This window comes from Exserohilum turcica (assembly GCF_000359705.1).
Source record: "Exserohilum turcica Et28A unplaced genomic scaffold SETTUscaffold_14, whole genome shotgun sequence".
In the NCBI taxonomy this organism is placed as follows: Eukaryota; Fungi; Ascomycota; class Dothideomycetes; order Pleosporales; family Pleosporaceae; genus Exserohilum; species Exserohilum turcicum.
Window position 1 is genome coordinate 1,120,437 of NW_007359959.1, and position 14,125 is coordinate 1,134,561.

Below are 14,125 nucleotides of genomic sequence, written 5' to 3' on the forward strand. Positions count from 1 at the left end.
AGGCGGTCATGGTGGGCGGGCGAATCGAGGGACGAGTTCAAAAGAAACGTTAAGCGCGACACGGTAGTGGCATGTTATATAGCAGCGCACGGGGCTGCAACCATGGCCTTTGTTACACGAGCAGGTACTAGGAAATAGCAGAGTGTCGCGCGAATCGGGGCTTCAACAGTCACGACGCCCGAGAAGGCGTCCGTTGCACTTGGGCGAGATCCCTGCAGAGTTGGCGGTTAGATCGAGCCGCCCATGTGCCGCGGAGGGCGTCCAGGCGGAGATAGAGATATATCCGAAGCGAGTGGCAGCAGCTCCGAGGTGCAAGTGTGCGTGTGTCGAGTGCGAGAGGGGGGGATTGGCCTGGTGATGATGCGCCGGCGCGTTTGCATCTGCGCGTATACACGTGTGGATACAATAGCCCTGTGTGTCGCGGGACAAAGCGTTTATGCCAATACCAACGGTTGCCTGGCGAATTATCTACGTGCCTCGACTTCTGCTTACATAGACGCGCATGTGCATGTGGATGCGCATCTACGATCTGGGGGTGGCAGTGGAGTGGGTCCCTCGCAGTGGCTATAATTGGCTGAAACGTCTTGTTCTGGGGAGAAGCGGGCCAGCGCGGTCTGTGTACGTACGCACGTATGGGCATCGGAAGCGGCCGTATGCGTGTATGTAACAACGTTTCACGGGCTGCCAACGGCCGCCGCCAGGTTACAGCTTTGCTACAGAGCGCTCCTCCCCCTCGCCCCCAGCGTGTTGCACAGCATGCGGCTCAAGCTGCGTGCGGGACGAGTGCCGTGGCAGCACCGCCATGCTACTTACACACATGTCTGTCTACGCCAGTGGGCCCAGCGAGCTTCCTTTTTGGGCAATTCCATGAGCCGTCCTGGTTGGCGGGCGCGCCCTCTAGTGCACGCAGAGAAAAAACATGTATCAGGCAACTCAATCGCGCCATGGACACTGCTGCAACATGCAGAATGGCTCGCTGATAAGAAGGCTTCCGGGCCATTGGGCGAGGGGCCTGCGTTGCTGTTGTTGAAGTCGCGGTGCAGCACTGGCACGTCATTCCCCACAGGTTCGCGTACGCCCAGAGGCAGAGGGCGCTGCCGAGGAGCGCGTGTTTGGACGAGGGCGGTGGACGGTTTTCGTCATAACACGCCTGCGGCATGGGCGTCGCGGCACCGTGTTGAGCGGCGGGCTGGTGTTGAGAAGCTAGACGTCGGGCCTACACCTAGGTCGGGGGCGTGCAGGCACACGCACAGTGGGTCGCGCACGCCTTGCGCCCAGCAGAGCAGGAGTAGGTGTACACCTAGGGTCGACGCAGGAGAGGGAGAGGGCGCGCGACGGCGGCGCGGGTGCGGGTGCTGCTGGTGCTGCTGGTGCCAGTGGCAGCGAGGGCGCGCGCCCAAGTGCAAGCAGGCGGCGCTCCCGGCCTTCCCCTCGTCTGTCTCACCCCCGCGCCGCCTCACTTGGGGGGAGGGCATCGCGCTGCACGCCCGGCATGCATCCCCGGGCAGCCAGAGGGCGGCGAGGCGGATATGGGACGGGCAACGGTCTAGGCTTGCGAGTCGTCTTGAATCTGTTGGGCTGCATGCCGATCAACCGGGCGGGGGGTTGCGTGGGCTGGGGGTGGGGGTTGGTGGTGGTGGTGGGGGTTGTATATTGGGGGCGTGGTGATGGCGGTGGTGGTAGTGAGGAGGTGGGCGGGCGGCGGGCGAGGCAGTGGAGAATTGAAGGTTTGGATATGGATGGCAATAGTGCGGAAAGCTTCGACCTAGACCATGACGACCGGCGCAACCAGCAGCAGGCTAGCCGCAACCCCGCAAGCCCGGGACTGGGCCTGCGCCTGCGACTGGGACTCTGCGCCAGTGCCAGGGCGGCCTGGGGGGCGGCGTGGCCACGGGCGAGCATGCCAGTGCCAATGCCGCAGCCGTGCTGGTGCTGTTGCTGGTGCTGGCGCTGGCGCTGGTAGGGTGCCTTTGATGTCTGGCGGGCGGGGGCCTGGGGCCCTGACCGGCGCGCGTTTGGCAAATGGCAAGCAGCAAAGGCCCTTCACGTCAGCTGCCCGCCCGCCCTGCTTGCCGCCAGAGAGGCCTTGACTCCATTGACTCCCTGCCATACACACCACACATGCACCCACTCTCCTACCTACCTACTACTATACACACGACATCTACTGCGACGGCGGCGGCGACGGCGACGACAACAACAACAACCCACGCCGCCGCCGCCCGTCCGCCGCCGCCGACGCATGCTATCGAGTGGCTGCAGCGACAAGGCCTGTCCTGCTGCCCACCACTCGCGGAGAAAAAAAAAGAGACGGCCGCCGCCTCCCCCACTGCACCATCCCCTCGTTCTCTCTCTTCCGCCTCCCTCCCCGAGACATACCTGACCGCCGCGCCGCCACAAGCCGCATGTCGATGCCCGCCGCTCACACCAGCTTTGTCGACGCCGCTGGGCACCGCCTGTGACTGCTATTGAGGCATTGAATCTGCCCTTCTGCCTCGCACATCCGACATGACGGCCATGCTGTCGCTGCCCCGAGACGCCGCGCCCTTCCAACGCTCGCCCTCGTCGTCGTCGCTCGCCTACGACGCCTACTCGCCGCTCCGCAAGAACCAGTACTCGCTGCCCGACCTGCGATCGCCCTCGGTCAGCTCCTCGCGCACATCCTCGCTCTACTCGACCCCCTCCAGCAGCCTCTCGCTCGACACAAAGTCGGACGAGTCGAGCAGCGACGACGATGGCCTGTCCCTCCCGCGCTGCTCCTCCGCACGCCATCACACCCACGACACCTCGGCTGTAGACGCAGCCTCGTCCAAACCCGCAGCTTCGGGTGTGCGCCAAGGTGCGCCACCATCGCCCTCGCCTACGGACGCTTTCTCGTCCGACACGCCCTTGACCACGCCCGACCCTCTGCCAATGTCCGAGGATGACACGGCCGTGCGCAAGGAGCCCTCACATCACGTCGACTATCTTTCTTACGAGTGGCGCGAAGAAGACATCTGGTCCTCGTGGCGGCACATTGTCGAGCACCGCAATGTGTACGGTGAGCGTTCCAGGCTGGAAAATGCCTCGTGGCGAACGTGGGCCAAGGCCCAGTTTAAGCTAAAGACGGTGTCGCCCGAGACACTGAATTGGTGAGTTTTGATTATTTCGATCGGCATCCACAGCAGGGGTGTCCATCACCCCCATCCGTGCGCCCAAGTTGCAAGTTTTTTTTTCTCGCTGTTTTTTTTTCTTCTGCTCTTCCAAGCGACGACACTGACCGGTAGCCCAGGCTCAAAGATGTCGATGTGACATGGTTGTATGGACCAATGCAGCCTGCATCGAACCGCTTCTGCTCACAACAAAACTCGGAACCGGCGAGCCGCCTGTCCAAGACCAACTCGTTCGTCAATGGCGTCAAAAAGCCAATTCTCAAGAAGCGCAGCATGTCAGAAGCTATGCTGCAAAAATCAATCTCGTCGTCGTCGCTAGTCCAGCAGGCGGCCGAGTCGGTGCAAGCCCAGCGAACAACCGGTGTGACGCTTGACATGCGAAGGCCTCGACCAATCATTGGCCATGTGACCCCCGACTTCCCCACATCCTCGACCATGTCCCGTGGCCAGCTGTCCGAGGGTACCGATTACTTTTCGTCGCGCTGCACGTCTGAGCTGCACACGCCAGATCACGGGGAGAGGCGCCATATTCGTTTTGACGATAAGGTAGAGCAATGCATCGCTGTCGAGTGCAAAGACGCCGACGACGACGAGGACGACTGCAACCACAACCCCTGGGCCCGGGACCAGGACAACGACTCGTCGTCGGACGAGGGCGTCGTCATGATGAAGCGGTCGCGTAGGAAGAAGCCGCTGTCGCGGACAGCATCCACAGCCAGCATCAGCGGTGACAACAAGACCATTGCAAAGCTGCCGTCGACGACGCTCAAGTATCGGACAGACTCGCCAGACGTGCCCGATACGCAGCAGTCACATTCCCTCGGCTTCTGGAAGCCGTGCGGGCTCTCTCCCTCGCCCTCGTCAGAAACCCTGAAGCCTTCCAATCCGTCGCGGAATTTTCTGCTTGCCGAGGATGACGACGAGGACGAGGACGAGTTCTTTGATCCCTCGAGCACATACTGCACAAAGCGGCCGAGCACCCCAACCGCCTCGGACCCCTACTCGTTTCGACGCAGTGAGTCGTCAGCATCGCTGGCAAACAGTGGGCTTCGCAGGACGCCGTCGGGCATGTTTATGCCGTTTGGGGACGAGGATGAAGAACCCCTGCCGCCCTCACTGTTGGGCCGGGTCGTCGACACAGTAAATACTGCACGCGATATAGGGCATGTCATCTGGAATGCAGCATGGAGTAACTAGGACTTTGACTTTAGCGCCTGGCGTTTGGGGGCTTGTGTACTATTCATACGGACCGGACTTGGGCAAAGAGCATACACATTCGGGTCGCACCGGACGGCCTGGCTAGGCGGCGGTGTTTTGAGATATACCTCGATTCAAAGTGCCACTTATGGATGCATTTGTGAGCCGTGTAGAAATGGCTCTCTCACAACCAAAAAAATACATACATGCGTTAATTCCCTACACGGTGCATAATGAAAGCGGAGCCCTGGGTACCAATTTGCATGCGTTGTGCTTACTGTAACCACGCAGTCGTACGGCTTACATAACAGGCATTGTTCGCGATACGAAGCGACTAGGTCCCGGGGCAAATGCCAGCCAGGATGCGGCGTGACCTTTAATTGCTGTAATCTCAATGGGAACATCAGCACAGCGAGGTAGATATGCACATCAATCGCTGTTTTTTTGGGCGTGTCCAACTGCTCTTATTGCATCCAAGTATCATGGCAGCGCAGCATTGAGAAGCAATCTGAACAACCCTCTACCTGCCACCTGGTAGTCGTCGTCGTCGCGCCATGCACCTTAGACCTAGCGGCAATGCCCGGAGCGTGCTGTGAGTGCACTCCGCAGCCAAGGACCAACCGCCATGGGCCAGGGGATGGAAAAAAGGGGCGCATAGATGATGAAGAATAATACTGCAGCCCTGCACAGGGCAATTGTGGCATCGGGGTCGGCGTGCCAGTGCAAGAGGCCAGCTGTCAAATGCGTGAAGCGCTTTCTTCTGTGTGCTTCCATAGCCGTTAACAGGGGTCCGTGGTACACGGCGACTAACCGAGAAGAGTGGAGAGCTTCGCCGCCCACCTTCCCTGAAGTTGACCACCGTGGCCTTGAGCTTCGCTGGCCGCATTTATTTATCCACCACTTCGCCCCAGCCTTCTTTTACCTCCACTCCAACCTTAACCAAGTCCCCAGCCCTACCCAAGACGGTAGCCACGCACAATGCGCTTCGCAATTGGTGCTACTGCTGCGCTCGCTGCCGCCTTTGTGCGCGCAGACGACGCCAGCGCTCCCGACGCCGAGTCCTCACCCGCTGCCGCTACTGTCTCAAAGCCTACTTTTACCGTATGTCATATTTTGAGGCTGCTTACGCAAGAAGGCCCCATGCTAACAAAAAACGCCAGCCCACAAAGCTCAAGGCTCCCTTCCTCGAGCAGTTTACCGACGACTGGGAAACCCGATGGAGCCGCTCGCATGCAAAGAAGGAGGTCAAGGACGAGGAGGAGTGGGCATACGTCGGTACCTGGGCCGTCGAGGAGCCTTCGGTGTTCAAGGGCATGGAGGGCGACAAGGGACTGATTGTCAAGGACAAGGCTGCCCACCACGCCATCTCGGCCAAGTTCCCCAAGGTCATTGACAACAAGGACAAGACGCTTGTGGTTCAGTACGAAGTCAAGCTTCAGAGTGAGTTTTGCCGCCATGGACTGGGCAGCTTGGGTATTCTAACACGCACGCAGACGGTCTTGACTGCGGTGGTGCCTACCTGAAGCTCCTTCAGGACAATGCCGCCCTTCACGCCGAGGAGTTCTCCAACGCCTCTCCTTACATCATCATGTTTGGACCTGACAAGTGCGGTGCCACCAACAAGGTAAGCCGCCTCTCCCATTTTTTCCAATTCGAGGCTGACGTTGTAGGTGCACTTCATCTTCCGCCACAAGAACCCCAAGACAGGCGAGTACGAGGAAAAGCACCTCAAGAACCCTCCCATGGCCCGCATCGTCAAGACGACGTCGCTCTACACGCTCATCGTCAAGCCTGACCAGACGTTCGAGATCAAGATCGACGGCGAGTCTTCGGTCAACGGAACCCTCTTGGAGGATTTCACCCCCTCGGTCAACCCTCCCAAGGAGATTGATGACCCCAAGGACTCCAAGCCCGAGGACTGGGTTGACGAGGCCCGCATCGCTGACCCCGAGGCGACCAAGCCCGAGGACTGGGACGAGGACGCGCCGTTTGAGATTGTCGACGAGGAGGCGACCAAGCCCGACGACTGGCTTGAGGACGAGCCCAAGACCATCCCTGACCCAGAGGCTGAGAAGCCCGAGGACTGGGACGACGAGGAGGACGGTGACTGGGTCCCACCGACTGTTCCCAACCCCAAGTGTGACGAGGTCGCTGGCTGCGGCAAGTGGGAGCCTCCTATGAAGAAGAACCCTGCCTACAAGGGCAAGTGGACCGCTCCTCTGATTGACAACCCGGCCTACAAGGGCGTCTGGGCTCCCCGCAAGATTGCCAACCCTGACTACTTCGAGGACAAGACGCCGGCCAACTTTGAGCCCATTGGCGCTGTAAGTGCACTTTGTTCCGTTGCATCGAGGCTTTGTCGCTGACTATAGATAGATTGGTTTCGAAATCTGGACCATGTCCAACGACATCCTCTTCGACAACATCTACATTGGCCACTCTGTTGAGGACGCTGAGAAGTTCAAGGCTGAGACATTTGACCTCAAGAGCCCTGTTGAGAAGGCCGAGGAAGAGGCCAGCAGGCCCAAGCCCGAGGACACTCCCAAGTCGCCTTCTGACCTCGTCTTCAAGGACGACCCAGTCCTGTACGTCAAGGAGAAGGTTAACCTCTTCATCGACATTGCCAAGCGCGACCCCGTCGAGGCGATCAAGTTTGTTCCCGAGGTTGCTGGTGGCATTGGTGCCATTGCCGTGACGATTCTCGCTATCCTCATCTCTGCTCTTGTTGGGTCTGGTTCTGCTCCCTCCAAGGAGCAGGTCAAGGCCCAGGCCAAGCAGGCAAAGGACTCTGCTGCCGGGGCCAAGGACAAGGCGGCGCCGGCTGTCGCCAGCGGATCTGAAAAGGCGCAGGGTGAGGCGAGCAAGCGTAACACACGATCAAATGCTTCGTAGGTGGTGGAATGCGGTGTCGACGGGGGAGACATGGATTGTTGAAAGATTGCAGCATGTGGAAAAAATATTTGTGCCGTACACAGTCTTGGACGAAGATTCAGACGTGGCACGATTGCATTTTAGGCAGGTGGTTGATATCATTTGGAGGTTATGGCGCTCTGTATTGTGTGTATTCGGATCTCGTGGGTGATTAAGCAATGCAATTCTGGAACCAGTCAGGTATATGTGTGCAAGGGCATGTGATTGGATGTGGGCGTGTTGTCGTATCGTGGGTGGAGACGTGTGATTGGCAGCATCAGTCCATACAGGCGCGGTAGACGCCGCGGAGGTGGATAAGCCTTGAATAGCCAGGGCGACCTCGGAAGTGGAAGAGGATTGCGGGGGCCCTTGTCTACCGACGGGCGGGTGGTGGTGAAGTGGCCCGGAATTGGTTTCCCTTAAGAGAGAGAGAGAGAGAGGTACAGGTAGTTTTTTTTTTCCTTGTACACGTGGGCATCTTCTTAGTCTCGAATACAATTGCGTCGGGCTACTTGAGCTGCTGTACTTATAGCAGACTTGGTTCCTTTTAGTCTCAGTCTCGTACTCTCGCCACCTCTCCACCCCCCGCATTCTGGTCAGCAATTGGACGCGGAGCACCATGGCCGCCTCGCGCCGAACACTGGCACGCCTCTCGACACTGACAGCTCGGTCATCGCTCGTCCGCGCCGCTCCCTTGTGCAGCAGAATGTCGTCGCCCATGCAGCACAACAAGGTGGCTGCTCGCCGGCTGCATGCCACGGCGCAACAGCTCAAGCCGCCGTCTGCCGCGGCCGAGTCGTATCCCATGAGCCACGAGCCCATCCAGTCGCCGGCGGATACACCCAACTTTGTGGACAACCAGTTTGTGGCGTCCAAGGCAACACAATGGATTGAGCTGCACGATCCAGCGACCAACAACCTGGTGACACGAGTGCCGCAGAGTACCGACGAGGAGCTCAAGGCGGCCGTGGACAGCGCCGAGAAGGCCTTCAAGCCGTGGAAAGAGACGAGCTTGCTAGCCAGGCAGCAGATCCTGTTCCGCTACACACACCTGATCCGCGAGAACTGGGACCGGCTGGCGGCCAGCATCACGCTCGAGCAGGGCAAGACGTTTGCCGACGCCCGCGGCGATGTGCTGCGTGGCCTGCAGGTGGCCGAGACGGCGTGCGGTATCACGACGCAGATGACGGGCGAGGTGCTCGAGGTTGCCAAGGACATGGAGACACGCAGCTACAGGGAGCCATTGGGTGTTGTGGCTGCCATTTGCCCTTTTAGTGAGTACCAGACGTGGACGTATCATGCGGACGGGGTATTTTTGCTAACGTGTACTCCTCCCCCCCCCCTCGCAGACTTCCCCGCCATGATTCCTCTATGGACCATTCCCATTGCCACGGTGGTCGGTAACACCTGTGTCATCAAGCCGTCGGAGCGCGACCCCGGTGCGTGCATGATTCTGGCCGAGCTTGCAGAGAAGGCTGGGTTCCCACCGGGCGTCATCAACATTGTACACGGAGCGGCCAAGACGGTCGACTTTATCATTGACGAGCCGCGCATCAAGGCCATCAGCTTTGTGGGCAGCAACAAGGCTGGCGAGTACATTTACTCACGGGCATCTGCGCAGGGCAAGCGAGTGCAGGCCAACTTGGGAGCCAAGAACCACGCGGCTGTGCTGCCCGACTGCAACAAGAACCACGCGCTCAATGCGATTGCGGGCGCGGCTTTTGGCGCAGCTGGCCAGCGATGCATGGCGCTGAGCACGTTAGTCATGATTGGCGAGACCAAGGAGTGGGTACCCGAGATTGCTGAGCGGGCAAAGGCGCTTTCGATGAACGGAGGTTTCGAAGAGGGCGCCGACCTCGGCCCCGTCATCAGCCCGGAGTCGAAGAAGAGAATTGAGGATTTGATTGCGAGCGCCGAAGCTGAAGGTGCGACGATTCTGCTCGACGGCCGGGGCCAAAAGCCTCGGTCTGACAAGTACGCCAATGGCAACTGGGTGAGTGGTGGTGGTGCTAGTGGAAGCCTGCCATGGTACGTCTGACTAACTGATGGGATAGGTTGGGCCTACGATTATTGCCAATGTCAAACCTCACATGAAGTGCTACACGGAGGAGATTTTCGGGCCGGTGCTGGTGTGTCTGAATGTCGAGACGATTGACGAGGCCATTGACATGATCAACGCAAACGAGTACGGAAACGGAACCGCCATCTTCACACGCTCAGGGGCGACTGCCGGACGCTTCCAGCGTGAGATTGAGGCGGGTCAAGTCGGTATCAACGTGCCCATCCCCGTGCCGGTAAGTTTTGGGCTAGGCGGTGTGGCTAGGAGAGAGAGGGTGAGATGCTAACATGGCGCAGCTTCCCATGTTCTCCTTTACGGGCAACAAGAAGTCGGTTGCGGGCGGCGGAGCCAACACGTTCTACGGCAAGCCGGGGCTGCTGTTTTACACGCAGCAAAAGACGGTGACGAGTCTGTGGAGGAGCGAGGACGCGGTGGCGACTCGGGCGGCGGTCAACATGCCTACGCAGAGCTAGAGAGCATGGTGGACTGGCGGTGGCAGTGGCAGTGGCAGTGGCAGTGGTGGTGGTTAGATTTGGTGGATTTGGCGGTGTTTTGTGGTGATGAAGATGTGTCATGTTAGCTCTATCTATGGTTTGTGTTCAGGGCCATCAAAAAAAAAGGAACATTTCATTTGGCTGGACCGGATATAATCAAAAGCGGAAATTAAGTTTGAGCAAGGGCTATGTGAGCGATTACAATTAGTAGCATCATGAGTAGTGGCAGTGTTGGTGCGGGATGGAGCGTCGGGTGGCGCCAAGGCCGAGTCAGACACGTGATGGGCGCGACACGGCGGGCGAGGGAGGGTGACATGATACGCAGCGAAGACGGACGGTGAAGCAGGCGGGCGGGCGAGTAAGAGGGTGAGTGTGGGTGTGAGAGTGAGTGCGCGCGCAGATGCAGGACAAGCGTCTGAAACCGAACATGGCCAAGTGACGAAACCAGACGTGCTCGAAGCAGAGGCTGGCTGTGGTGGTGGTCGTGGTGGTGGTCGTAGTGGTGGTGGTGGTGGTGGTGGGCGACGGCGTCGGCTACAACAACAGGGCCCATGCATCGTCGATGTCATCATGGGGGCCCGGGCGCAGAGCAGCGTCTTGGCGCGTTTGGTGTGCACAAGCGGCAGGCTGTGCATCTTGGTGTCTTTGCCCAAATCGGCGCTTCCACCCTTGCACTGCGGCTATGCGGCTAGCGGGACAAGACCTTTATTGTTGTTGTTGTTGTTGTTGTCTATGTATGCATGCATGCATGCATGTACGCTTGCTTCCCACTTTCTGCGGCCCTGCGCCTTGGACAATGGCTTGCTTGCAAGTAGCATCATCTATCTATGTGCTAGCTGAGGTGTGGTGTAGTGTCCCTTTGCGAGAGGAGGCCAATCCGTGTCTGTGTGTCTGTGTGTGTCTGTGTTTGTGCTGCTGCTGACGCTGTGCCTCCCACCCCCCCCCTACCTATCTAGTGCCGGCCGTGTGCAGTAGTATTACCAGCCATGCCGTGATGATTGCGTTTGCCCGCTGCTGATGTTTCCCAGCGGCCTGGTGGCGCATGACGAGTCCGCTCGTGCTCGGAACTCTCTGGTCTTCCGCTCCGAGGCGGATAAAAAAAAAGGGAAACGAAAAAGTATAGTAACATGGAATTGGCGGATGGCGCAGGGCACCGCGGCAGTGGCATGCGAGGAGGAGGCTGGTGCTGCGTGTGAGAATGAAATGGTGCTTGTATGCTATCTACATAGGACACATCATCCGGGGGCTGGGGGCCGCATCTGGCAGACGACACTATTGATGTCCAAGGCCCGTCTAAACTTGTGCCCTGCGAATGGGCAGGAGGCACAGGAGTTGGCCGGGGGGAGGGGGAGGGGGAGGGGGAGGCCTAGCGGGTGCATCATGATGGCGGTGGTGGTGGTGGTGGTGGTGGTGAGGGCGAGGGCGAGGGCGAGAGTCAGCTACACCAGGCGTTGCATATGGGCCATGCACGCACTCGCTCGCTGATGATGGTGTTTCAGCGCGTGGATCGGTTGCCGCCGCACATGGTCGCAACTCCAATCGGGACGGGTGGCCATGGCCGTTGATGACGAGTCGCGATACAGCGTGTGTGTGTGTGCGTGTGCCGGGGCGCGCCGACGCAGGCGCCTCTTGTCCATGTCTGCGCATCCGCGCGTCGCCCGGCCAGCTAATGGCCACATACTAAACGTCAAGTCTTACCCGCCAACGCCTCCCAGTGCTGTGCTCACTAACCTCTGCACACTACCCACGCACACTACGCCCAAGTGCAGTCACTGCTCTTGCTTTTGCGCCCGCCACCGTCATCGCCCGAGCCTCTCGTCGCCTCTTGTCGCCTCTTATCACTACCCACCGCCAGCGCCGGGATCACCTTTGCGTGCGTGAACACGCGCCATTCTCCACCCTCGCCCTCTCTCTGCCACCACCCCCCCCCCCGTCCCCCCCTCCTGGGTCCGTCCTACCCGTTCGGCCAGCCCTGCTGAAGCACCACAAGCACAAGCATCCTCCTGTCTAGCATCTGCTGCCCCCACTCGACCCGCCCGCCCCCCCCCCGACCCCCGAAAAGAGTAGCAAAACTGGGTAATCCTTTGTCGCGCCAGACTCCGCTATAATGGAGCACCGACCCCAACACAAGCCCCGGGGCCTCAGCTTCCACAGCAACAAAAGTCGCGACCCGCCCGCCTCGACGGCGGACCCTGCAAAGAGCCCCAAGTCTGCCTCCAAGCACGAGCGCAAGTTCAGCGACCACTACGACCCCAATTCAAAGGCCAATCCAAACGCCGCCATGATGGAGCAGCAGCCCAGTGCGTCCCCGTCCCACGGTTGCCCCATCGCTTCCGTGTCATGGCCCTATGCTGACCCTTTGCATAGTCGCTGCTGCGCTCGAAAAGCCCACGCTCCAGTCCCTGCGCGGGTTCCAGCATACCGACTCTGCAGGCAACCCCATTGGTAAGTAGTCTGTCTGGCTTCGTCCTGTTGGGCCCTCGTTGGCAAAGAAAAACCACCCGCCTTCTAACCTCTCGCGCCCGCAGTCGATCCCGATCTCTCCAACCCCACCCGCTCCCGCTGGGAGCGCCCGCTCGACACGATCCGCTCTTTCGAGGCCGCCATCGACAATGAATACCGGCGACGATCCCAGTCTGTGCGCGCCGACCAGACAGAGGTCATGAGCAGCTATGGCAGCCGGCGGAGTAGCTACTACGGCGGAGCTGCACACAACAACGACCAGAACCGCTACTCGACCAACAGCGGCTACTTTTCCCAGGGCCGCCCCAGCCGCGACAACTACTCTGATAGCTACGGCAATGGCGGCCCTGTGGGCGGCGGCCCGCCGCCTCGCATGCGCTACGGAAACCGCATGCAGTCTGACCCTGGATGGAACAACCGCCAGAGTATGCAGGGCGTCTACCCCATAAACGGCTACCAGCAATCCCGCGACACGGTCAATACCAATGGCTCCAACGGCAGCCATAGCGACGGTCCATACAACAGCGACCCCAACAGCGACAACAGTTCGATTGAGCGCGGCATCCCCGTCCAGCCCCCCCACCAAGACATGTCGCAACAATATGCCTTTCTCAATGGCTTTGGAAGGGGCCCCATCATGGAAGAGTATGCAGGAAATGACTCGAATAACTACTCGCAAGCGCCACCGCCGCCCCCTCCGCACCACGCCATGCCTCCTTCCAACGGCATGCCCCCGCAACCCCCGAAACATGCCTCACCCCCCGGAGCAGGAGGTCCTATAAAACTGACTTCTGCCGACTCCCCCAGCCCCGAGCCAACAAAGCCCAAAATGCTGTCCAAGAATAGTAGCAATGGAGGCGAAAAGCGCAAGAGCTGGCTTAAGAAACGCTTCAGCAGGGGTTGAGAAAGATGTTGTTGTGTCTTGATACCACCATCCCTCTTTTTTTTTCCTTTTTTACACACACACGTGGCGGGATCCAAATGCAGGGCATATAGAAAACTGGCCAAAGCTGCTGGGGACGATCAAAAATGACCCATGATTTGATGAGTTTTTAAAGCGCAGCGGCAGCGGGGAAGGGGGTTTTTTTCACACAAGGGAATTGGGCAAAAAACCCGCTGGCCGAGTCATTCCTTTTTTTTTATCTTGTTGTTCATTCTTGTTTTTTTTGGGGGGGGGGGGAAATGCGCAACCCTTCGTTGTATACCATTTTTCTGGGCGTTACAATGCGAGTCTGAGTGTGTGCTGGGGTTAGAGAGAGAGAGAGGGAAAGAGACTGTGTGAAGGGGAAGGGGAAGGGGGGGGTTATATCATCAAGGAAAAAAGGGTTTCCCCATTATACACTGAGTCTTTTTTTCTTCATCCAATTCTTTCCTTTTTTTTATGGCTTTCCCTGGCTTGTTCTTCTTCGTCTCCCGCCCCCTCTATCCATAATCTCACTGCTTGGTTGTTGTTGTTGTTTTTTCTTCTGGCTCCAAGTTTGGTTTTGTTTTCCTGGTTCTTCGCTCCTAAGTACTGTACTTTTGCTTTTCTTTTTCAGGCTTATCGACAACAAAATGCCCTGTGTGAGTTATTCTGCATGCCTTTCCTTTTTTTTCTAACGTATGTGGCAAGCGAGCGCCGCAGGCAAGCGAGCGCCGCACCCCACCAAACCTGCGCACCTCTATAAGCCTGTAGTTCCACCACAATATAGTTGTTTTACTACATATTAACATAATAGATTAAGCAGTACCTAGAGTATCTTTCTTGCACGTACGCGAGTTATGGCCAGTCTCTCTGCACCTACTACAGCGCGCCAAAGCCTGGCGGCTAACACCTGATCGCTCTCCTCTCTGACGCTCTTCATGAGCAA

At 58.7% G+C, this 14,125-nt stretch overlaps 4 protein-coding genes across 4 annotated transcripts; all 4 read left to right on the forward strand.

Moving 5' to 3' along the window:
* The first annotated feature begins 2,281 nt into the window (after positions 1-2,281).
* On the forward strand, positions 2,282-4,564 carry SETTUDRAFT_168221 (uncharacterized protein). The gene is made up of 2 exons (XM_008025443.1): positions 2,282-3,131; positions 3,272-4,564. The coding sequence occupies exons 1-2, from the start codon at positions 2,509-2,511 to the stop codon at positions 4,347-4,349; spliced, it is 1,701 nt and encodes a 566-aa protein (XP_008023634.1). The 5' UTR covers positions 2,282-2,508; the 3' UTR covers positions 4,350-4,564.
* Positions 4,565-5,258: 694 nt separating this feature from the next.
* SETTUDRAFT_168222 (uncharacterized protein) lies at positions 5,259-7,699 on the forward strand. The gene is made up of 5 exons (XM_008025444.1): positions 5,259-5,450; positions 5,510-5,789; positions 5,843-5,973; positions 6,020-6,673; positions 6,726-7,699. The coding sequence occupies exons 1-5, from the start codon at positions 5,328-5,330 to the stop codon at positions 7,239-7,241; spliced, it is 1,704 nt and encodes a 567-aa protein (XP_008023635.1). The 5' UTR covers positions 5,259-5,327; the 3' UTR covers positions 7,242-7,699.
* Positions 7,700-7,744: 45 nt separating this feature from the next.
* SETTUDRAFT_168223 (uncharacterized protein) lies at positions 7,745-9,992 on the forward strand. The gene is made up of 4 exons (XM_008025445.1): positions 7,745-8,533; positions 8,609-9,252; positions 9,314-9,553; positions 9,615-9,992. The coding sequence occupies exons 1-4, from the start codon at positions 7,879-7,881 to the stop codon at positions 9,789-9,791; spliced, it is 1,716 nt and encodes a 571-aa protein (XP_008023636.1). The 5' UTR covers positions 7,745-7,878; the 3' UTR covers positions 9,792-9,992.
* A 1,897-nt stretch (positions 9,993-11,889) lies between these two features.
* SETTUDRAFT_168226 (uncharacterized protein) lies at positions 11,890-13,386 on the forward strand. Its single transcript, XM_008025446.1, has 3 exons — positions 11,890-12,112; positions 12,180-12,257; positions 12,341-13,386. Exons 1-3 carry the CDS (start codon positions 11,920-11,922, stop codon positions 13,177-13,179), a joined length of 1,110 nt encoding a protein of 369 aa, XP_008023637.1. The 5' UTR covers positions 11,890-11,919; the 3' UTR covers positions 13,180-13,386.
* Positions 13,387-14,125: the final 739 nt, after the last annotated feature.